We start from the raw sequence: 25,458 nt of genomic DNA on the forward strand, positions 1-25,458 counted from the left end.
TGCGAGATAGGCGCCGGACCAGAACAGGGGGGCACCAGAACGAACAGAGACTAGAGAGGAAGACCGGACAGAAGCAGGCAGAGAAAAGCGCCGGGCTAAGAGGCCCTAACAAGAGGTGAACTGAAAGAAGCTCTAAAACCGGCTGCAAGAAGCCCCGGCCGAAGAGGGCTGCCAGAAGTCCCAGTCGAAGAGGGGGCTGAAAGAAGCCGTGGCCAAAGAGAAGAGCTGAAAGAAACTTTAAAATGAGCTGCAATAAGCCTGGACTGAAGAGAAGGGCTGAAAGAAGCCAGAGGGCCATAGGACAGGCTGGAAGAAGCCCGAGCGAGAAACGAACTGAAGGAGACGCAATCCTGGTGAAAGTGCAAGACTGAGAGAAGTCTTATCGTCCCTGGCTACTTTGATTGTCTCTCGCTGGACGAAGGTAGGCGATTGTGTATTATGGGGAACAAAATTACTTTTGCTTCTATTGCTCAAATTCATATTTTTGTTTTGCTTGCTATTATTGATTCAGACTATACTGGTGAAATTAAGATAATGCTGTGAACAGCAACCCTCCCTTGTACTATCCCTAAGTCGCATAGCACAATTGATTTATTTTCAGCGTAAGCCACCTCTGAGAACCAGCGTCTCATGAGGCAGGAGTGGGACCATGATAGGGGGAGCAGAGAGGGATCGTTTGATTACATATAGGGAATGGGTTGTGAAAGGGATGGAAAGGGCAATCCCCAAAACAGTTAACTGGTCAGTGTTCTATGCTATTAGGCAGGGACAAAAGGAAGCTCCCTCAGAATTCCTGGACAAATTAAGAGACACCATGAGAAAGCATACTTCATTAGATCTGGGGTTGTAATTAGGTGTTCAACAGCTCATATCGTTATTTATTGGGCAGTCAGCTGGGGACATAAGAAGGAAGCTGCAAAAAATGAAGGATCTTGATGCATGCAATTTGGAAAGCTTGCTGGAAGAAGCATGGAGGGCATTTAGCAACTGAGAGGAGGGGAAAAAGGAGAGAAGGGTGTTGGTAGCATCTATACAGGGGATGGGGCTAAGAACATTAAGGAAGCCTCTTGAGAGAGACCAATGCATGATTTGTAGGAAGAGGGGACACTGGAAGAGTGACTGCCCACAGAGAACTTGGGTTAGGATGCAAGCAACTGTGGAGAGTGAATGATGGAGACCTGGGGAATCTACCCTAGCGGACCCCTTTGTTAGAGTTAAGCTAGGGGACAAACAATGAAGTATAGAGTTTCTAGTAGATATGAAGGGTACTTATTTGATTTTAAATGAATTTCTGATACCACTAAGTGAAAATTTAACGGTAAGGGGCACTACAGGTCAACCAGAACAGGCATATTTTTCTAAACCACTGAAGTTCAAATTGAGAAAACAGGTGGGAATACATAGATTCTTGTACATGCCAAATTCACTGAAATCTCTCTTAGGAAGGGACTTATTGGAGCAGTTGGAAGCAGTAATAAGTTTGAAGAAGGGAATATAAAGCTTAAAGGAAGAACCAAGGATAGAGCTGCTTAGCCTGGCCTTAATAACCACATCGGTACTTATAGGCATTCCAGAGGAAGTAAGGAATTAGGTTTATCTGGGAGTGTGGGAAGCTGAAACTCCAGGCTGAGCAAAGAATGCATCTCCTGTGATAATAAAAATCAGACAAGGGAGTCAGTCCCTGAGAATTAGGCAATATCCCTTAAGGGCAGAAGATAGGGAGGGAATACAACCAATAATTGACTGATTAATGAAACATGGTCTATTGAGGGAATGTGAGTTTAACAGAGTTTAACAACCCAATATTAACGGTGAAGAAACCAGACGGGAGCTATCGGGTGGTACAGGATTTGAGGGCAATAAAAAAAAGGTAGTAGATAATTTGTGTCCTTTAGTAGCCAATCCGTATACCTTACTCACCAAGCTGTTCACTGAGTTAATATGGTTTACCATGTTGGATTTAAGGATGCCTTCTTTTGCCTGCCTCTGGCCGCAGAAAATCATCAATTATTTGCTTTTGAATGGGAAAACCCCAGCATGGGATGAAAGTCGCAGCTTATTTGGACTGCACTCCCACAAGGATTTAAGAATAGCCCTACGATATTTGGGAATCAGGGATTAGGAATAGTGGGAGCATCCATACACTGAAGGCGTGTTATTACAGTATATGGATGACTTCTCTATAGCCACAGAAACAAAAGAAGAGTGCCTAGAATGGATGATTAGTTTCTAGACTTTCTTGGACTTAATGGGTACCGAGTCTCTCCACAAAAAGCGCAGATGGCTCAGCGACAAGTAACATATTTGGGTACGAAATTGCTGCAGGGATGCGGATACTTGGGACAGCATGAAAGGAAGCGATTTGCCAGACTTCTGAGCCACACATTCCTAAAGAACTTCCAATGTTCCTTGGAATGACGGGAGTGGTGCTGCTTATGGATCCCCAACTAGAGAATGATAGTAAAACCTCTTTACACAATGTTAAAGTCCAGCTCAAAGTATTTAACCTGGGATGGGGAGGCCAGGAGGGCATTCCAGCTGCTGAAACAGGAACTGATGAAAACCTCTGCCTTGGGACTCCCAGATGTCACTAAGCTCTTCTTACTGCTCTCTCATGAGAAGCAGGGAATGGCACTGAGCGTGTTGGCACAAAGTTGCCCTCCATATTGGAGGGCAGTGGCATACCTTTCTAAACAGCTTGATGGAGTGAGCAGAAGTTGGCCTGGATGTCTAAGGGCTGTTGCGGCTTTGTTAATTAACATTCAGGAAGCATGAAAATTTACGGTAGGATAGAAGATAACTGTATTGATATCACACAGTCTTCACAGTGCTAGAGGCTAAAGGGGGACACTGTCTCTCCCCTCAGAGATTTTTAAAATACCAAGCTGTTTTAGTGGAGCAAGATGATGTGGAAATAACAGTAACAAACATTATTAACCCAGCTGCCTTTAGTGGAAATATGGGCGAGCCCATATCGCATGACTGTCTAGAGGCTGTTGAAACTGTATATTCTAGCCATTCGGACCTGAAGCAGGAACCACTGGAAGATGCCAAAGATTCCTGGTATACTGATGAAAGCAGTTTTGTCCGACAAAGGATTCGCAGAGCAGGTTATGCGGTGACAACTGTTGATGGGGTGGTGGAAGCTGAAGCCCTGCCCCAAATACCTCAGCTCAGAAGGCCAGGATAATAGCTCTAACCAGGGCTCTGGAATTGGCAAAGGGGAAAAGGATAAATATATGGACTAATTCAAAATATGTCTTTGGTGTCATCCATGTTATGGAGCTATATGGAAGGAAAAAAGACTATTGTCAGCTCAGGGAAAAGGGATCAGACATGCTGAAGAGATGCTCAGAGGCAGTACAGCAGCCAGAAAAGGTTGTAATTATGCACTGTTGGTCGCATCAGAAGGGGAACAACCCTAAAGAAAGAGGAAGTACGTTGGCCAATTGTGAAGCTAAACAAGTGGCAGAGGGTGAGGTGTTGGAGGCCTCCTTGATCCCAGATGGTAAAATCCAAGTGGACAGTGAGCCAAGGTACTCAAAAGAGGATTGGAATTTAATAAATGACCTAGAAGAGCAGGTGAAAGAGGAGGGATGGGCTGTCACACCACCAGGGAAGATAGTTATACCAACAGCCATATTATGGGCCTTAGTAATGACAGAACATAGGAAGACCCAGTGGGGAGCTGAAGCATTATATAAATTCCTTACCCAACAAGTGGTAGCTCGGAATATGTATACTACTGTTAAGCAAGTAACCCAACAGTGTGAAGTCTGTTTACAAAATAACCCTAGGAAAGATCGTAAGATTCAGCTAGGGCAAATAGGAAGAGGAAATTATCCAGGACAGCAGTGACAGATGGATTTTTCTGAACTCCCAAGAAAAGGGGGGTATATAACAGATATGTGTTAGTCCTAACAGACACCTCTTCAGAATGTCCTGTGGCATACCCTTGCCGAACAAATAAAGCTAGAGAAGTAACAAAAATTTTGTTACAAGAAATAATTCCAAGCTTTGGGGTGCCGGGGGTAATCTCATCAGATCGAGGTCCACATTTTATTGCTGAAGTAGTTCACCAAATTAGCACATTATTGGGAATTGATTGGCAATTGCATACACCTTATAGGCTGCAATCGAGTGACCAGATGGAAAAGATGAACCATCAGATCAAGCTGCAAATAGTTAAACTCAGTCAAGAGGCCTGGATTCCGTGGCTACAGGCATTGCCCTGGGCACTTTTAAGAATTCGAACAAATCCCCAAGCGAATGAAGTCTGTACGAGATTCTTTATGGGCAGCCATATGCTGTACAGGAAGAGATTTCCATGCAAGTGGGGGACGAAACAATAAACCAATATTTGATCAGCTTAACAAAACAATTAAAGAAAATTGAAAGAGTGGTGTTTGGCACCAGAGCACAAGGCCGAGATGGACCAGTACGTGATGTATTGCCTGGCAACTATGTTTATGTTAAATCCCTATCGGATTCACCTCTGCAGCCGAATTGGGAAGGATCTTATCAAGTATTCCTGATGACTGATACAATGTTTAAGGTGGAAGGAGTGGTACTGTGGATACAGCACACCTGTTTGAAAAAGACTGTTCAACCACAGTGGGTCACAGAAGAGAGAGGTCTGCTTTGAGTGATATTGAAAAACTGAAAAATGAATAGGAACTTCAAAGGACTTGTGGTGATGGTATTGAGCATATTCGTAAGAAGGGAAGCACAAGCATTACATATTATAGATGTTCAAACCAATATGTGGGTAACATAGGCAAATCATACTAAACAAGGCTCCTGTCTTGCATTGCAAATGGCATCTGATCCTTTCCAGACATACCCTATTGGGGTACCGTAAGGTTTTCAATGGTCTGCATTTCAGGACTATGTAAATGACGGAACGGGATTAACTGGTAATCTCACAATCCTGTGTAAAAGGTTAAGGATAAAAACAGGATCCACACTTTCCTGCCCTGCATGCAAAGCAGATACTGGGGTAGAGGACACTCTACAAATGGGTGTTATAGTCAGTAGTCTAAATGTTAGCCATACAAACCCGGAAGAATTAGACTTACTGGGGTCAATGGTTCACGACTCCACTAACAGGAGGGAAATAGGGAATGGAAGCTGTTGCTTTCACTTTGGGGGTTAACGAGCAACAAATGCAGCCCTAATGGCCAAATACTGGAACAAGGATGAGCTGAAACTATGGAGCAACAACTCCTTGTTTATCTATGTATCTGAGAGAGCCCCCCCCAGCAAGGTAGAAATAAACGACATATGGGATAATGGTCCACCTGTTGGCTTTATCGGTATACCAGGCCACGCTCTATCTCCACATACTAAGAATATCCCAGGATAAGGAATCTCTTAAACAGCATGTTTTGGGCTGGTGAGGGACCGCATCGATCAATGTAGGAGCACGCATCAATTAACAGAAACATGTAACAGCCAAATTACATTCTGGAATTACCCTATGAGGGTAATAACAGCTCTCTTTCTTCCAATACTTGCCTCAAAAAATGCTAAGGATTTAGAGAAGTTAGCGTGTTGGACAGCAAAGGAGCTGAACCTCGCATCTGTAAGTAATACAGGATTAGTATATGATGTAGGTAATGTATGTCACGCAGTCCTACAGAGCAGAGCCACTACTGATTTTTTTTACTACTTGCACAGGGCATGGTTATGAAGACTTCAGTGGGGTGTGTTACTTTAAGCTTTCAGAGTCCACACATAAGAAATTGGAAAAGATAAAGGACAATATGAATCAGATACGAATTGGTACTGGCCCTATATTAGAGGGTCTGGAAGAGCTGTGGGAAAAGCTTACCAGTTGGTTACCTAATTTTTGCATGTTTAAAGCAACTCTTTGTAATTTGTATTATCATAATCATTTTGCTTGTCATAATGTGTGTTGCAATGAGATGTGTATTATGGCTTTGTAAAACATCAGGAACAGTTATAAGGAATGGAAAAGGCATAAGTTAAGATAGAAGGTGGAAAGTGGGAGCTATTTTAAGGCCTCACTCTCCTGTAATGGAGTTATCTAGCAAAAGAATTTGCTAGGATAAAGAAAAGGGGGGAATTGAATTAAGGAATGACAGGTTATTGATTAGCTATTGTATTAGGGTGCAAGCTAAGCAGGAATTTGGAGAAAACAGGATAAGGGACAGAGTGCTGTGGTAAACTGAATGGGAAGAATGGAAATATCAGGAGGAAGTGCTGAGGCATTGTCAGCAGGAACCATAGTTGAACACAAAACTAGGCTAAAGATGAAGACTCAAAGAGAGGAAGACAACTAACTTCATCCCCACAATCACCGGATGACCCCTGCTATGAACCACGCATGCATCAAGGGGATAAGCAGCATGCAGATGAGTTTCCAGAAAATTAATGAATATCTAATTAAATCCCAGGACATGTTTTGAATACTCATGGGGTTGCTTTACAAGTTTGTACCACTCTTGCTTTTTGGTGTGAGTGTTAGGAGGAATTATCCTCCATATACCCAATGGTACACGTCTCGTTGAATAAACATGCCTGCTTTATAACCTAACTCTGGGTTATAGAGTCTGATTCTGCAAATCAACTACTACTTTCGATGTAAGCTTCTCTATTCACTAAAAAGTAAATTGGTAATTTTGGAAGCCTTGAAGTAAACTGTAAAAAATTTTTTGTGTAAGTGTGCAGAGTTCTTAAGTCTTGGAATTGATGCTATGATTAAATCTCAGTTATGCTTCAAAATATAGGGAGTTCATGCACAAGCTGTGTTTTAGGAAGCCAGGCTTAATTTGCAAAAGGTGACAGGAGAGCTAAGATGAGTACAAAGTTCCTTGCATGATAGCACACTTGTTCTTTAGTTTGGGCTAACATTGTCTGCTTGCAGGTCTGCTGTATGTCTAGCAGTCATCAGGAATGCTGTTTGGCAGAGTCCACTGGTAGTATCCTCTAAAGTGTCAGTTGTTTTTCAAGATATTTGCTTTATTCGCACAGTTCTCCATTGGGTTTATGTTTTCCAGACATAGCCCTATTCTTGCAGTAGTGTTTTGGTTTGTTTCTTGTTGGCTATTTTTTTTTTTCCTCATTCATTTATTTATTTGCACAATTTAGATTAGATGGTTTCTCTATCCAGGTTTTTGTTACTTCATGAGATAGCCTTGGATCCACAATCCTCATGCCTGGCCTTGAAGTATTTCAAGTCCAGATGTGTTTGTCATGAAGGCTTTAGCAGTGAGCCTTGGACTTTTGTATACAGGGTAATCCCAGACAAATAGCAACAGCTTGGGCACAAGTCATCTGCATGGTATGTGAGCATGGTATTTGCCTGTTATCTGAGTGTATGGCAAACCTGTGTGGATTATCTATATGTGCATCACAAATTTAGCACTATTCATGCAAGTTTCATGTACTGAGATATCTGTAGTGTCACTTGCAGACATCTGTGGGATTCCCTAGCATGTAGAAAGCTGTATTTGAGTCTCTGAATGTCCTACCTGAATTCTAGAAGCTTATAGTGCAGCTGATGGGAGCACAGAGGATAAGAGCAGAGGCCTTAAGAATACAGACTCAGGGTGATACAGGGACCCAAGGATAAAAACATAAAGTGTGAGTAGGCAATTACAAAAATACAAAGATTAGATTTTAAAACTGCCTTGAATTTGCATCCCAGATAGACAAAAATTATGAGGAAGGTTTCTAGGCCCAGTTGGATGGATAATCATCTCAGAGTCACTAACAGTGAGAAGTCTGTATCATACATAAAGTTGTATCTTAGATATGAAATTATGAGAATTTCCATAATAGAACAAGTAACAAGAACGTCTTGAAATGTGTATGTATTTAAATTAGAGAGCAAGGAAGGGAATTTTTGAACTGTTACAGGGTGTGGATGGAATAGCCGTTAAGAAGCTTTAAACCTTATTTCCAAAATGCATTATTTCATTTACAGTAGTATTGAGCACGAGGATAAATAAGGATGGGTAATGGGAATGAGAATAGGAAACATACCACTTGTAAAGCAAAAAAAAAATTGAATTCTATAAGCTATCATCAGGGGAAATGACTAATCTTTATTTCAGAATTCTGAAAGCATGTATAAAGTTACAGATCTGTATGCAAGAATTTTAAATATATCTGTCAAACTTAGTGTGGGACTGTATGACTAGAGAATAGGAAATATTTTATTTGAGAACAGAGGACAAAATAATCTTGCTGAACTGAACATTTAGAACAAATTCTGAAGAATATAATTAACAGAGAAATAAATGAAACCTGAAATATAACTAAATAAGGTTTTACCATAGGTAGTTCACACAGGTAAACTGATGGTTCTTTGATTAAATAATTTACGCCTAGGCAAGGGAAGAGTGGTGGAATAAGAACCAAGTGAATTTTAACTGAACACTTAATGCAATGCCATGATGGAAATCCTCAACTCGGCTGGAAAAGATGAATGTTACTAAGGAAAATAATAATAATAATAAGTCATGCAAGCAATTTACACACATATAAGTAAGAAGTAGTGTTGGAGATCAAAGTTCTTCTTTGGGCAATTTTTTTTTTGTAATGACTTTGAAGGAAAAAATGTAGGAATGTGGAAATGTCAGGAGGCATCACCAACAACTAAGTTGGTCAAAATATCATGTAGAGGAGGAAATAATGAATTTGAGAATAGGATTAAAGAAATGGCATGAAACAAGCTTCTACAGACTGCAAGCTCATACATTTCAAAAGTAATGATGCTACAAGCTGAAAGTTGTTGAAAACAACAAAAGAGGGGAATTATTTGGGGTAGTATAGACCTTTGATGAGTAGTTGGTGGTGTTGCATTTAGATAAACCAAATCCTGATAGGTGTCTCTGGTAGAGGTAAGGAGTCATTAATGCTATTGTATGAGAGGTAATGAGATTGCGCCTGCAAAACTGCATGTAAATTTTGTCACCTTTGAGGAGTGGGCAATACTTAACTTAGGAAAGCTGTTCTTTCTGAATTGTGCCTTCCTACACATTTTGCTAACTGTTACTAACAGTTAACAACAAAGTTAACAATTAACAGCTAACAACAAGTGAAATTCACTGTTGGGCAGGTGAATCATACAAGCCAAGTTGCCCAGTGGGACTGTGAATGGCCCATCCCTGGAAGCATTCAAGGCCAGGCGGGATGGGACTTTGACCAACCTGGTCTAGAGGGAACTAGATGATCTTAATGGTCCCTTCCAACCCAAACCATTCTATGATTCTGTGATGTAAATTATATGGAATAAAGGGTAGATATCATCCTGATGTCAGCTGGAACGGAGTTAATTTTCTTCGTAGTGTCTGATATGATGCTTTAGGAGAAAAAAACAATGTTGATAACACACTGTTGTTTCTAATTGTTGCTGAGAAAAGCTGCACAGAGCCAAGGAGGTTCCAGTTTTTCAGCTTCTCATACTGTCTTGCCAGCTAGGGAGCTGATGGATACAAGGAGCTGGGAGGAGAAAAACCAGAACAGCTTACCTAAACTGGTCAAAGGGATATTCCATTCCATATGACATCATGTAACAAAAATGTAAAACTAAGGGGTGTGCACTGCTGTATGAGTAGCAAGAGCATTCAGAGGAGATTTAGATTTTCCGGTGGGACAGTCTCAGTGAGTGGCAGAGAAAGTAAGAAGCAGCACTCTCTGTTGAAGAATTCCTCTGCATCTTTCTTCTAAGTCCTATTACATATTAGAAGTCTGCTGTAAGGTTTCCCCAGACCCTTCACTTCTCTTGGCTAAATAAGCCTTTCTCACGCCCTAAGCGGGACATCATTCATACTGCTGCTCAAGTATCATTCTTTATTGTCACTATTTACAGACACTTCTAGCAAAAAGTGACGTTTTTGGGGTTTTTTTTCCTACAATTTGTTTGGCCCTGAGATAGGGATGAAGGTTTTAGTTCCTTTTGTTTGCTTGTTTAGTTTTGTTTCATTTAAAGATATTTGCTTTTAGAAAAGTACAGGAACAGTATAGATTTCCTTGATTGTCCTTTGCCAGTATCAGCCATGCTCTTGCCTTTGGTGCTGTAGTAATCACAGGATCACAGAATTGTAGAAGTTGGAAAAAATTTCTAGAGGTCATCAAGTCCAACTCCCCCTGCTAGATCAGATTCCCAATAGCAGGTTACTCAGGAGGGTGTCCATGTCAGTCTTTCATATCCCCAGAGACAGACACTACACAACCTCTTTGGGCAGCCTTTCCCAGTGGTCTGCCACTCTGACAGTGAAGTATTTCCCTGCATTAATATGGAACTTCCTGCGATCCAGTTTCTGCCTGTTGCCCCTTGTTCAACTGTTTGCTCACCACTGAAGATCCTACTTTCACCATCTTGACTCCCGTGCTTTATGTGTTTGTAGACAGAGATGCAACCTCCTCTCAGCCTTATCTTCTTCGGGCTGAAGAGACCTAGCTCTCTCAATTTTTCCTCAGACAGGAGATGCTTCAGGCCCTTAATCACTTCTATCGCCCTCTTTCTAGAAGATCCCTGTCATTTGAACTGGAGAGTCCAAACTTGGACACATTATTCCAGATACAGCCTCACCAGGACAGAACAGAGGAGGAGGATCACTTCCGTCGACCTGTTGGCCACACTCCTTTTAGCGTACCCAGAATTGGCCTTCCTGGCCACAAGGGCACACTGCTGGCTCATGACCAACCTATTGTTCACCAGAATACCCAGCTCCTTCTCTGCAGAGTTCCTCTCCAGTTGTCAGCTCCTAACCTGTACTGATGCATTATTCCTCCCCAGTTGCAAGACTTTATACTTGTTCTTGTTGAATCTCATCAGGTTCCTCTCTACTCAACTCTCTAGTCTGTCCAGGTCTTGTTGAACAGCAGCACAGCCTTCTGTTGCGTCAGGTACTACCCCCCCAGCTTTGCATCATAGCAAACTTTCTGAAGGTGTTCTTTATCACTTCATCCAGGTCATTGATGAAAATGTTGAACAAGGCTGGACCCAGCATCAATCCCTGGAGCATACCTCTAGCTACAGGCCTCCAACTAGACTCTGTGCTACTGATCACAACCCTCTGAGCTCTACCAGTCAGCCAGCTCTCAATCCATCTGTTCTATCCCTCATTTTCTAAGCTTACCTATAATGATGTTATGGGAAACAGTGTCAAAAGCCTTGCTGAAGTCCAGGTATGCAACATCCACCGCTCTCTCCTCACATACCTAGCTGGTCATGACATCATAGGAGGATATCAGTTTAGTAAAGCATGATTTTTCCCTTGTAGAATGCACGCTGGCTGCTACTGATAACCTTCTTTTCTTCACTAACTTGGAGATGACATTCAGAATAAACTGCTCCATCTGCTTTACTGGGAGTGGAGGTGAGGCTATCTGGCTTTCCTCCAGTCCCCAAGCACCTCTTCCATTCTCCATGATCTTTCATAGATTAGATAGAGGGTGGTTCAGAAATCACTTCTGCCAGCTCCTTCAGCCGTCGCGATTGCATCCTGTTGGGGTCCATGAATTTTTGTGTTGAGTTTACCTAGATGATGTCTGTTCAGGTCCTCCTCAATCAAGGGGAAGTCTTTCTTTCAACAGACTTTCTGTCTCGTCTCCAGGGCCTGGGATTCTCAAAGGTCAGTCTTAAAAGAAAAAAGGCATTCGTTAGCTCTGCCTTCTCAGTGTCCTGTTAGTGGGGTACCTGCCTCATTCAGCTATGCACTCACATTTTCCCTAGTCTTCATTTTGCTACTGACATTACTGACATGCTTTAAGAAGCCTTTGGTGTTGTCCCTGACCTCTCTGACCAGATTTAATTCCAAGTGGGCCTTATCTTTCCTTGTTGCATCCCTGCATGCGCTGACAACATTCCTATACTCATCCCAATTGGTCAGACCCCTTTTCCGCATTTCCTAAACTTTCTTCTTCTGTTTGAGATTTTTAATGAGCTCCTTGTGAATCCATATGGGGTCTCCTGCCAGCTTTGCCTGATTTCTTACTCTTAGGGATGCACCGATCTTGAGACTGGAAGAAGTGGTGCTTGAATGTCAAGAAGCTGTCTTGAGCTCCCCTACATTCCAGTGCTCTAATGTATGGGATGCATCCAAGTAGGTCATTGAAGAGGTCAGATCTTCTATGTTAACAAACAACACATCCTTAGTCTGTTCCCCTACTACCTGTGTCAAGAAGTTGTCATCCACACGTTCCAGGCATCTCCAAGTCTGTTTCTTCTATGCTGCATGATTGCTCTGCAGCATGCTTCTTTTTATTTCCCTGTGCACAGCTTGAGTGTGCTCAAAAGTTCCCAAGTCAGTACCAAGATTTTAAATGTGGGAAACTAAGTGATAATACTGATTTTTGTATAATGCCTTGACATCTATGAGGTTTCACATATGTTTCAATCCATATTGCATATTTCTATTGTGCTTCTTCCTCCTTTTAAGGCCATAGATCTAATATTATAGCAATGGGAGGAGAGGGGGATCTTGGAGGAGAGAGAACCCCACATACCTGATTTCTCCCACTGAAGTCCATTATCTTCATACCATCAAATGCAGCAGTACTAAGTGGTACTTAGTAACATGATGTTTCTCTTGGTAATGAAACCATGGAAGATGCGAAAGATGCTACCGCTTTCATTAACACTGACTGTACTGTACTGAGCACCGTAGGTTACCCATGGTGAGGGAGCACTGCAAGGAAATAATCTGTCAGACCCAAGAGCACTTAGTCATTTTGATGATCTCTTTTAGGTCTTTGTAGGCCTGGGGGCCACCATGGGAAAGAAATGTTCTGCAATTTATTTAATCCATGATGTGCCTGTTGCAAAACAAAGCCTGAGTACAGCAATACGAATAGCGTTGGAATACAGCAGTAAAATAAATAGCAGCAACAGTAATTTGCCTAATCCTAAGACCTTGAAGCCAGAATCACTTTTCCTAGCAAGACTGAACTGCTAGACCAGTAGTTTTCCATTGCTATTTTGTTGATGCCAGTAGATATGACAATCCCTTCCAAATCTGTTTATACCTACTAAGGCTTTGTTTTTCTCATCGTATTTCACCTAGTTTTCACAGATGTGGTGCATGAAACAGCCAGGAATCCTCAGTTTTTAAAGCTGAGAATCCCAGAGGATAGTAGGACAGACATTTTCAGGAACAAGTAGTACTGTTTGTTCATGCAAGTACTTCTTGAACAGTAGGCCCAAATGAACAACATAAAATCGACCATTTCTAGAGAAAGAAATATTTATTGGTTCTTTTATTTTAATAGTCACTATAATAGTCAGCACAATTCATTGTTATAAATATTTATAAATATTCTGTAGGACATAAGACCCACTCAAATAAATAAATAAATATTGCAATATTTAAAATGTAGTGCTTTCTAACTAGCTGGTGATGGCCAGCATCTCCATTGAAGAAATAATTCTCCTGACACTTTTGATAAAGTTCTTTATAGTTGGAAACGTGTTTTTGATGCAAAATTTACTGTGCATTCATTCAACACACAAGGATTAAATCTCTGAGCAACACTTTTTGTCTTCTTATGCACTGATAGAGATATTATAGAGTTTTAACCTTAGAGATTTTGTCATCAAAGCTTAATATGGGTTGAGACAGAACTTTTCATGATTCAAACTTCCGTAGGTCTGTTGACTTTGTGTCCTAGAGAACTCTGTGGAGCACAGAAAAAAATTCTACTTCTGTAACTGCAGTAAAAAGTTCTCAAGGAGAGAAAGCCAACAATGGTAAAGGAATTAAATAAAATTATTAAATAGAACATAAAATCATGTGTTCCCACTGTACAGGCAGCAAGGTAAAAATTCTTGTGGTATTTTGAATAAGCAAGAAAACACATAGCTATCTCCCTGACCTGCAATTCCCCAATCCATTAGAATAACTTCTTTCCTTTAAAAACTAATTATAAACATGATAGTAATAAATAATTTGTGAGACATAACACTTGATCCAATCCTAATCCTGTATGAATTAAGAACCACATTATCTGGCAAAACCTTCATTACAGCAGAATGAGATAGTGTGGTTATTCTAACGTAACTACTTGGAGGTTGTAGATGAAAAGATATTTTATGTGTGTATATTTATATATGTTTGTGTAGATTATTTAAAATGCTGTCAGCAGGACAGACTCTGCAGTGAATATTCAGCAATTTCCATGAAAACAAACAGAGGGCCTTACTTTTGATATTGTAACACGATTCTGACTTCAGTGGCTTCAGTGAATTACTTCACTAAATAGTAGGAAGAGAAAGACTAGAATCTAGCCTGACATCTTATGATGTGCTACTTCTATGAAAAAAGCTGGATGAAACACATCATTTTCAGACTGGTGTCAGGCTGTTAAATATGCTATTAAATAAAATGGAAGAAAGTGCACACACACAAAAAACACAAAGATATTTTCACATATCTGCCATGCTGGAATTTTCTCTATCTGTTGATTTCTAATGCTATTGATTTCTGCTGAAGTATATCAAGCACTTTTTCAGAATCACATATGTTTAAAATTCCAGGAATATATGACTACAAGCAGATGAGATAAAGGAGAAGAAGTGCTAAATATGTATACAATATTCAGAATTTTCTATGTAGCTCCATTAAAACCAGTGAAGCTCTACTAAATTTAACCATTTTTCACCTAAATTAGAAAGAAAACTCAACTCTGCAAATATCTTATCTTACTTAAAGATTGGTAAACTTCAAATATATACATGGAATTTACATTTTGGTAACTAAGTTACCCATGACAAATCTCAATCTAGATGCCTAGATTTTGTCAACATTTAGAAATCTGATAATATTGAAGTCATTTCACTCTTACAGATATAAAGCATCTGATGTCTGCTTAGAATTAGATAAAAATTTTGATGTCAAACTTAGATGCTCCTTTTCTAAATACATGCTTAATTTTTTACTCATTAGATGTGAGTCTGCATTAACTGTTAATAATTCGCCTATGAGGCATAATCCAAGGGGATTTTTTTTCTTGGAGAGCACTGGGCAAAATAAACTAGCCTATTTGGCATATACTGATCCTGATACTTCCCTCTGGGTTAGAAACATGCAAAACTAATGAATGTTTCTATATTGCATTTCCATATTGTGTTGCTATAATTAAGTGAATAGAGAGATGTGACAGAGAACTTGAGAGAACGGTGAGACTCAAATACTCATTTTTCAAACCTCAGCCTGGATTCAATAGGTGTCAGAAATGACTCTACACAAGGCCATTTGATCCCTGTCAGCTACTCCAGTTTTCCTTATGCTTTTTTTGTCACCAGAGTGGTCACTTTCTGACTCCTATGGGCACGAAAAGAGACCGAAGCTCCAATCTCAACACTTAAGAATATATATAGCAAGTTTTATGTGATGATATAACACACTGTTGGTCAGTTAGTCTGCTGTGCTTGCAAGTGAGTCTCTGCCTCTGCTGGAGTTTCTAATCCTAGAGGGCTCAAGTCTTCTTCCAGACACATCAGTAACATAACACTAGTTCATCATTACATTCAAGTGAATTCTGTTTTTCACTTAGGCATACTAAGGGTATTTCAGACCTTAAAATATTTAGTTTCTATTATACATTTTGAAAATGGATTGTCTTTTCAGTAAAACAGAGTGCAACATCCTTTTTCAGTAAACCATCATGCATAAGGACAAAATTTGAAATAATTTTTTTTTTCCAATGTTCTTCGGGTTTCTAGCAGCCCACCCTGAGGGGTAGAAATCAGATTGAGTGTTTTAGACACTTCTGTCTGTTATATTCATTCATGTCATCAATTTGCAAGTGGTTGCCATTATCTTGTAATGTAAAAGCGAGGACTAGCATATCTCCTGGCATCCATCATAGCGTGTGGGTCATCTGGGTTGACCACATCGTTCTGATTGACTCTCATGGGTTCTCTGGGCACATGGGAAAAGTCCATTTGCAATTGCAGCTGAGACTCTAATGCAGAGACCTTTCTCTGTGGGACCAGGATCTGGTGAGGATCCATTGGATCAATATCTGCACTCCTAGTGTTTCTGTGGGGTTCAGGTGTGTTGAATCGAAACAAAGGGATTTCGTTTCTCCTGGACAAAAACTGGGAGTACGGTGGTGGATTCATACCAGGGATGAAAACTTGCTTACTTCTGCCTAAGCTAACCAGAAAGTGGTGCTTGGGAGATTGATACACATCATATCCATTTTCCAGTGTTCTTTGGTTGAACACGCAGTCCTCTTGGCTGAAATAATGCTTAGAGAAGAAAAAAAAAAAAAGACAAATGTCAACAAAGGGATTTGGTGAAGGACAAACACCTGTTAAAGAGGAAAAGACAGACGAGATCCTGCAGAAGGTGTTTTCCGATCTTCCAGGTCTGCAACTCAGACAACTCATGTTAATCCAATATGGAATTTTCAACAGAGGTGTTACTTAGCCAACACTGCTTTCAACAGAGGGCTACATTGTTTGAGCTACTGTGAATCTATACCACAGCAAGATTATAAGATCTCATTGGATCTCTTTCTGCTTTCATATATTCCAGAAGGAACTCAGATGTGCTCTTTATCAGCTCTACAATTCAGAACAATCAAAGAGGAGAGAAAGTTTAACATAAGTGGCAGGTTCTCAGCTTGCCAAAATCTACATCCTACTGCTGTAGTTGTACAGATTTGCCCTAGCTGAGGAAATGGGTTGTATGTAGCAGACTGTGCCTGTGCCTGTTATCTGTAAAAGTAACTCACCGATCCAAAAATGTCTCCTTTCATGTCCATGCATAGGTAGCGTCCACTCTTCACGCCTGTGATTATAACACAGCCAGCACCCTCAGACTTGATCATTAGAGCACCTGTTTGAGAAAGCAAATATGTCAAATCCAGAATCCCATTTGACACCACACTCTTGCCTTACTGGTCCACACACTGACTAGAAATGTCCATTGATGGATTTGAACCCATCTTCTATATCATTTAGGACTATTTGCACCCTAGATCACGTTCGATGTGGCTTTGTTTGATCCTTGAAAAGTTCCTAGAGTGGAGATGCCGCTACATGTCTTGATGCCTTGTTCCAGTGCTGAACTAACATTCCAAACAATTTTTTTTTCTGACATCCCAATTGAAGACCCAAGCCCACTCTGGGACAGTTTCTCCTATGTTCTGTCCCTGGCCATGACTAGAGGGAGTTTGATTGCCTCATCTTAATGGCTGCCCTATGATATTCACTTTAAACTACTTTTTACTACGTTAAATAAGCTTAGCTCCCTCAACCTTTTCCAAAATTGTTTGTGTTCAAGGCCACTGACTATCCTGAAAATTCTCTTTTAGAACAGTTCCAATTTTGCCACATCCATCTCACAGAGTTTTTTATAGTACTCCAAGACCAGGTTTATTGGTAGTAAGTAAAGGCTGAAAAGTAATTTTCCTTGATCTGTGGATCATGGTGGATGGCTTGCCATCTTCTTAAATGGAGTGTGTCCCCTGTAACCCTTAGTCTCTACCCAGGAGGGCTGTACACATCCAGCCTCCTCCCAGCCTGAGCAGCACTTTGGACTTTTTATTTACCTGGAATCTCAGTGGCAGTGGTAGTGTGGTGACCTGGCAGAAATTCAGTCATCTTCTCTTTCATGAACTCATTAACTGTTTGATTTCAACCCCTCCTGTGAGCATTTCAAATATATGTGGATTTTTTTTTCATGACAGATATGGCAAAACATGATTTTTTACTGGCTGTTTTCTTTTTTGCATCTCCCTGATTATTGCCCAACATGCCTAAAAATAAATTTTATAAAACCCATAGATATACAGGAAAAATAACACTAAGACAGAGCAGAAAATCCTACAAGTGTTTCATCAATTCCTTGAAAGAGAAATAGGGGAACTTGATTATTTTTTCTCTTTGATAAATTAAACTTCTAAAATTGCCTTTTGTTCCTTATATTATTTTGCACAAGTATCACAAGAAGTGCTTATTAAATATAATTGTGTGGATGAAGGGCATGTTATGCAGTAGTAATAAGAATGACTTTATGATGCATAGCTACTTGTGTGCATAGCTACTGCTAAAAGATAAGTAATTTTGGAATCCTATCTAAGAACTCTGTGTCCTAAAAAATGACTTACAACAAAACCAAGCCAAACTACACCTTTTTATTTTTATTTCAATTATTTATTTCTTTATGTATTTTTTAACTAGCTAATATGTTCAGACAGGTATCCAGCAAAGAATTCCTGAATTTTCCATGAAAATAAACTATGATAGAACCTTCTAGTTACAAAAGGGAACAATTACTTCTGATGAACTCCAAAGGCTTTGCACTTCATTTATTACAGTCTGGACTTTCACAGTTTCCCCCCATTTTATCAACTGTTGCATGCTTAATTACCCACATTCTATGCACAACTGATTTTCTGCCATGCATCTGCATTAAATACACATATCTATAGATTCTCTTATAAATCAATTTTCAATAAAGAGTGGTACTGATACACTTAGAAGAAAATGACCTAATTTTAGTAGTTAGAATATCTCCATCCCAAAATATTTTATGACCATAATCAGGTTTTCACAACTGCTATGGTGATTTTTTTCAGCGCAATGCTATCACTGCAGTGGAAAGTAGCCCTTTGGGATATGTCATTATCAACTACTAATAAAAAATTCCACAAGAAACTGTGAGTAAAATCATGAAATGAAGGATAATCCAGGTAATTTTTACTTGCAGAGCATCACAGGAACCACACAACTTTAGTTATCTTCAACAAAGATATTCCTCACCTGTTATATTTCTTTGAAGAAAATTATTTCTTAAACAAAATGAGTGTTATAATTGTTTTTTTGATTCCATAGCTCTGCTCCTCTCTTTGCTTTCCACCCAAGAAGATGGCATTTTCTACAGGTAGTGAGAAAGCAATATTCTAGTTAGCCCTCCCCTGCTCCCATGAAGACAGAGGGTCCGTAATAAGTTACTTACTGTAAATGGTTTGGTAAGGAACACCACTGATGTGGCCATCAGCATTGATTTGGAGATGGAAGCTGTTCCTCTCTGTAGAAGTGTACAAGTGCATCAGCTGATCTCCATTCCGCCAGCTGGGATTCAGCAGTGGAGAGGAGTTGGGGAAGCCAACTGCAGCCTTCAGGATACAGAGCACAAGCAGCATGTACTCCAGGCAGCTGCAGAGACTGGTGTGCGGCATGGTTCTCAGCTCTTAGTGGCTGTTCAGTATCTGAAACTTGATACTCCTTTTGCTTCTCACTTTCCCTTGTTTGTCTGCGTCTGGAGCAAGAATCCTCAGATAAGTTCCCTTCTTTGCAGGGGCTTATGAAGAGCAGGAAAAGTGACATCACACAGGAAAAAAAAAAACTTGTCCACATCCTTGATTTTTGTCAAAGCAACATTTTAAGTTTTCCAAAACCTCAGGGGAAGGAAAGCACGTAGGATCTCTGGGCAAGGTGTAGGGGGAAAAAATATAAGGTTTCTAAAGACAGCTCACGAAAGCTAATCATATGTTCAAGTGTTATCGGCAAACTTGTGACATCTGAAAATTTCCCATGCCTCTACTGTTAAATCCAGAAAGAGCAATCCACTGTAATTTCTGTGAAGAGAATGACCTGTTAAATGTATCTTTTTTCTTCTTCTTCTCAGATTTAGATTTCTGCCTCCCCTCTTCATTTCTAAATTGCATTCTGATTTTTTGAAAACAGCAAATTAAAGCCAAAAACACAAATTAAAAAAAATTACAGATACATCACAATCTGAGAGTAAAGTTGTTCTGGGTCTGATTCCTTCATTACGGTGTGAGTTTAGCAGTGAGTTTGTTGGACTGATATCTGTGTTGCCTCATTTAAGCAAGTGAAACTTGATGTGCACACACCTCACTCCAGCTAAGCTCTCCCTTTTATTTCTCCTGTTTGAATCACTTAGATAATTTGGAGTTGACCAAATAGCTGAAGATCAGCTCCAGAACACTTAGAATCTGCAAGTTCCCTTGTTGCATGTTTGGTTAGCAGTCTTTTATTGAGCCACACAGATTAGCATGGCAAGAAGATCTAGGATCTGAATCAAAACTAAAATCATTCCTACTGGCACATTTCTATTGCTTCAGGTATAGCAAACAAGCTTGGAAAAGCTACAAAGGGATGTGAGTAAATTGAAAATTAATAAATGTAAAGTGATGTTAAAATTGTTCCAAGATACCTTATCTGCTTTTCGTTTGTCCTGTCAATGTACAAAAGTTTCATCAACAACTTTTCTGACTTAAAACAATATTATTCTGATTATTGTATAAAAGTACTGTACTAATGGGATGCTGGCTATACAGATTAAACAACAGTGATAGGAATAGTTGTGAAAGTAGGCTGTGTTTAGCTATTTGCTTGTTCGTTTTAGAAATGAGTATTTATGATGAAAAGAGTACTAAACAATAAATGAATCACTTTTTAAGAAGACACTGGAGATTTTAAGTCTAGTGGTCCTGGATTCACAGGCAGAGATGTTAGTAGGTTACAGGTTTTAGTTAGACACTGCAAAATTCTTTGTTCTATCAACACCTGTGAAGCAATGTCATCGGCACAGAAATATATTAAAACTTGGTAAAACTATGACAGTTGACCTGATATTTTAAAGCTTAAAACTAGCAAAACTCTGCCAAATTCTTCTATTACACCTGTGTAAATCTAGAAACTTGCACCTGTGTAAATGACAGCATTCTCCAGCCAAAGTGTATAAGGGTCAATCTGAGCAGATTGACAAAACTGTATTTACTGAGAAGCAATCTAGCCTACAGACATTTCACTGATTGTAGCATCTGAAACATTTTGCCATAATAATTTAAAAGCTATCTAAGAAGGGAAAAACCACCTTTTTTTCTTTTCTGTTTCCTTTTTTAAGTGTATCTATTTAGTGTCAAAATTATTCACTATTTTTTTTTCTGTCTGGTATCAAACATAAGCATTTTTATTTTTTTTTTCTTTTGCTCTCTTTCATTTGACTACTGTAGAAATGTGGATGTGAATATCTCAGAAGCAGTTACAAAGGTTTCCACAAGAGGCACATATATTTTTTGTTATTTGTGAATGCAGTTTTTCTCATTCAATATTTCATATACATGATAAAGCCCTTCTGTGCTTATCATTACACAGTGTTCTGAACTCTTTCTGAGATCTTAGCTGCATAGAAAGAGTTCTGTGATGAAATTCAGGCCATTTCTTAGCATGTGTCAGTTTTGAGAACCTATTTCTCTCTCTCTCTCTTTTTTTTTTTTTTTTTTTGTTAATATCTCAAAGAAGTGAAGAGTACTTCCACGTGCTTAAATTCTTATGCATTTTCAGAAGATTTTCATTGTATCAGCAAAATTCCAGACAGTTGAGTATAAGCTGCTGGGCTAAAACAAATATATTAAACTCTCTGCGGAAAAAAGAATAGTAATGTGGATTTTACCTTTTCACAAACATTTGTGTTCCAAAGTGCTGTGCTGAAACATGGAAATAGGCTAATCCCTGCTCTGAGGAACCTACGATTTTAAAAGGAATGGAAGTAAAGTGGATGCTCTGAAAATTGCACTGTGAGAACATTTGGAAGCTTGAAGTGTGCTGGTGGGGAAGGACAGGGCTGGCTTATGCCTTAGTAACTAACACAGAGGTTTCTACCATGAGGATGGCCACATTGCTGTGCCTTCCACCTCCCCCTGTAGGGATACCTGACAGCAGCTGGAGAGCAAACAGATACACAGCAACCTTCAAAGGGCTCCTCTGGGATACTCAGTAATTTAAGAGCTGGCATTCAGCTGTTTGTGAAGTATTTTGCCCCCAGGAGTACTGTTGACTTTCACTTCAGTTTTTCGTAATACTGGAAACAAGATCAGTATAAATAGAAATGTGCCCTATGAGAATCCTCGCTTTCCTATGCCACTTTTCAGACTCCCAGAGATGAAGTAGAAAACTCAGCTCTTATGAATGCTGCTTCTGACTTGCAACTACCTATTCTCTTGTAAAAACCTAAAGTGGTTGGTAGAACTCAAGATGAAGTACAATGTCATAAAGAGCAGTTTGCTAGCATAGCAAACTTTCTGCTGTCTTTGAAGGGCATTTGTTTTCCAAATGTAATGCAAGTTCGTATTTGAGAAAAAAGAGAATGAATTGGATAATAATAATGTCCATGAAAAACGTTTTGTTTCAGATGATCTGCCCATTTGTAATGTACAATTTCTGTACAGAAAATATATATTAAAATCCAGTAAGATTATCAGTCATTTAGGGTAAAATATACTACAATCACATGTTGCAAAAATTTTAGTTGGAAATAAACTAAAAATTCTTCCCATGAAAGTGATAAAGCACTGCAGCAAAAGCCTGAGTGATCTGATCCTTCTTGGGAGTTTACCTTATTGTACTCTTGGGCTGCACTAGAAACATCCAGGGACCCCTTTCCATCTATATCTTTCAGTGTTTCCATGACACTGGTTAAAGAAATTTTGCTACTGCATTTATTGACAGTTTCAAATAAAATATTAGAATAATTCTCCATACTTAGAAAGAAAATGAGAATAGATAATAAACTGTGCTCTAACATAGTTTTAAACTTACTTTAGTCTTTTTGATTCACACATTTCACTCTGATGATTCTACAGTCTGGAAGAAGAGAGAGAAATATTTAGGCCAAAGAAATTAAGAGCAAAAAATGCGAAGCGGGAGAGAGGAAGAAAAATCAAAAGGCAAAATATGAAGACAAGGAAAGTAGAAAGGCTTTACGAACTACTGCAAGACCAATGCACAGTTCTGGACTCTTCCAAAGCAGCATAAAGGTCCAACTTTGTGAGCAGCAGGATAAGATAAATAGAAGTATATAATAATGGGGAAAATGGATATTGATAGCACATATGCAAGGAAAGATTAGGTTGGATGGAAACATGGAAAATAGGTGTCTCGAATGCTACTCTAGTCCAGATCTTAAATCACATAATAGCTTTTCAGATATATTTGCACCTCTTTGCAGCCACAGTATTTCTTCGTGTTGCCTTCTCGCCCTGTCTGTTGCTGGTGAGAAGGATCTTGTATGACCCACAGTGCCCTTGGGTACAGAGGTTCATCAACTGCTGGGACACTGATCCTGCACCTGGCCCCTGGTGATCTTTGGCCATTTTCACAGCTGGCACAAGTTGGTGTCATGCCAGGAGTGGTTGGGAAATGCATTTTGTTTCAAGGAATAAAAGCAGGCTGACTTTATCATCTTTATTGAAGTTTTGGACTAATCAAATTGCTCAGTTTTCTAAAAACAAAGATTTGCTGGCTGCCATGCCCTTTAAACATAGAAATCCAACCTAAGGCGCCTTTTTTTTTTTTTTTTTTTTTTTTTAATAATATTCTTTACTGTTATCCATTCCTTTGCCCTAATCTACATTTTTACATGTCAGAGGCTGACTAACCCACGTATCTGTCCCAAACATGTCTCTGATACAGATGTCGCTTCAATACCACTTGTTCCATGGTTCATTTAGCCATATTTCTCCTCTTCTGGGGAAAGAGACACTTAAAAATGATAAAGATGAAACTTAAAAAATGATAGAGAACTTACATAAAGATGGAAATGAAGTTAATGTCTTCCTGACCTCTGATGATAAGCTCAACAGTAAGCTGAAATTGCATGGAATACAAACATACATTAAAAATTTAATACAAGAGAAATTTCACGGTCATACAAGTGGCTTTTAGATCTGCATGTTGGCTGTTACAGGATTATGAAAAATAACATAAAAATCTGCAGCACAGAATGTCTATACATTAGGTCAAGAATTCCAGAGCGTGACACATATATGCCCCCTATGTGTCACTGTCATTGCAGAATATTGTTTTCTGGTGAGCTGCTATGGAAGGGCTGCAGCTGAAATTTGCACTAAACAACTGTTTTTCTTTTACTGGCACATCCAGTACTGTTGACCTGTATATCTAGGTAGTGATGTCTAGAGAAGTGTAGTCTTAATCACTGAGGTTAGCTGCTTCAGAACTGTGCTGGCCATAACTGCAGTGATAGATCACAAGGTACAGTGGGGTTTCAGGAGGTTCCTTTGCCAGGGGAACCCTGAGAAAGCAGAGCAGCTGGGCAGCTCTCGCGAGAGGCTGACAAAGCGTAGGCATTGCCACGGCAATGGAACCGCATCCACGCCCTTTGCCTTAGAAAAAGCTTCTGGGAGGGCAGAGACATGTTCAGGTACAGTGAGAAGGCAGTGCATGCAGAACCCACAGCATACTGCAGCAGCAGGTGTGGTAGCATGGGTGGCAGGACGTGGAAGTACAGTCCCTCCTCGCTCAGGAGACAAACTTACCTATGGGCAGTCTCCAAGACCACAGATTGACCATGGTCTCCAACAGGCAATGAGCTTGTCCCACAAAGACTGTGGTGACTCAGACAGAGTTCCTTCCCAAGAATGTGGCTGTTCAGGTCTCCGGCTGCAGGGAGTGCCTGAGCCTGCTGCTGCCTGGGGAGGGTAGCAGGAACTCCACTTGTGTGAGGTGTGAGCAGTTGGGAGATCTGCTTAGCATGGTTGCAGAGCTCAAGGAAGAGGGAGAGAGGTGAGCAGGAGATTGAGTGGTGGAGTAACTCCCAGGCATGCCAGAGAGAAATGTGCCAAGGAGACACATGCTTGAAAATGATGTACCACCTGCCCTATCACTGGCAAAGGGGGAGACCTGAGAGATGGGAAGAGTTGGCAGACAGTCCTAGCTTGGCATTGTGTGTGAACCCCTTCCCTACCGACTTTGTTTCCCCATATGCTCCCTGAGAAATAGGTTTGAGGCACTGGAAATTGAAGAAGAGGTGAGCGAGGAGGCGTGGGAAGGCTTGTCTAAGACATTGCCAAGGGTGAGGCAGTCAACTGCATCTCCAGACATCCTCTGCCAAGAAAGAAAGAAGGGTCATTGTTGCAGGTGATTCCTTCCTCATGGGAACAGAGGGCACCATATGCAGACTGGACCTGACTTGCAGGGAAGTGTGCTGCCTCCCTGGGGCATGAGTCAAGGACATAACTCCCAGCTCTGATTCACCCCTCTCATTACTACCCATTACTGATAGTTCAGGCAGGCAGTAGCTCAGATAAGCCTGCGAATGATCAAAAAAGACTTCAGGGCTTTAGGGCAGTTTGTGAGGGAGCGGGAGCACAACTGATATGTTCTTCTACCCCTTCTGGAGCAGCAAGAGACACACAGTGGGCTAGGAAAACCCAGGTAATGAATAAGTGGCTGAGAGACTGGTGTTGCCGCGGGAACTTCAGGTTTTTTGACCATGGGACAATTTATTCAGCACCTGGTCTTAATGACTACAGATGGATGTCACTTGTTCTACGGGGAAAACAGATCCCAGCCAAAGAGCTAGTGGGGCTCAGTGAGAGGGCTTAGGTAAGGGAAGCCTGCTGATGAACCCTTCTTCATTTAGCTGCAGGAGGTGGTGCACTCACAGGCACTCCTCCTGATAGGAGATTTCAGCCACCTGACTA

The 25,458-nt window shown here is 40.2% G+C and overlaps 1 protein-coding gene across 1 annotated transcript; it reads right to left on the reverse strand.

Annotated features, from left to right (window-relative positions):
- Nucleotides 1-13,189: 13,189 nt before the first annotated feature.
- FGF23 (fibroblast growth factor 23) lies at nt 13,190-19,258 on the reverse strand. The gene is made up of 3 exons (XM_052690571.1): nt 18,945-19,258; nt 16,717-16,820; nt 13,190-16,228 (listed from the first exon to the last, which is right to left on the reverse strand). Exons 1-3 carry the CDS (start codon nt 19,165-19,167, stop codon nt 15,791-15,793), a joined length of 765 nt encoding a protein of 254 aa, XP_052546531.1. The 5' UTR covers nt 19,168-19,258; the 3' UTR covers nt 13,190-15,790.
- Nucleotides 19,259-25,458: the final 6,200 nt, after the last annotated feature.

This window comes from Tympanuchus pallidicinctus, unplaced genomic scaffold, assembly GCF_026119805.1.
Source record: "Tympanuchus pallidicinctus isolate F22 unplaced genomic scaffold, pur_lepc_1.0 scaffold27, whole genome shotgun sequence".
Lineage (NCBI taxonomy): Eukaryota > Metazoa > Chordata > Aves > Galliformes > Phasianidae > Tympanuchus > Tympanuchus pallidicinctus.

Coding starts and splice junctions, on each gene's coding strand:
- FGF23 (XM_052690571.1), bottom strand. CDS start 19,167: ATGCCGCACACCAGTCTCTGCAGCTGCCTGGAGTACATGCTGCTTGTG. Junction 16,821..18,944: donor TCCTTACCAAACCATTTACA/GTAAGTAACTTA, acceptor TTTCTCAAACAG/GTGCTCTAATGATCAAGTCT. Junction 16,229..16,716: donor AAGGAGACATTTTTGGATCG/GTGAGTTACTTT, acceptor TTCTTCTCTAAG/CATTATTTCAGCCAAGAGGA.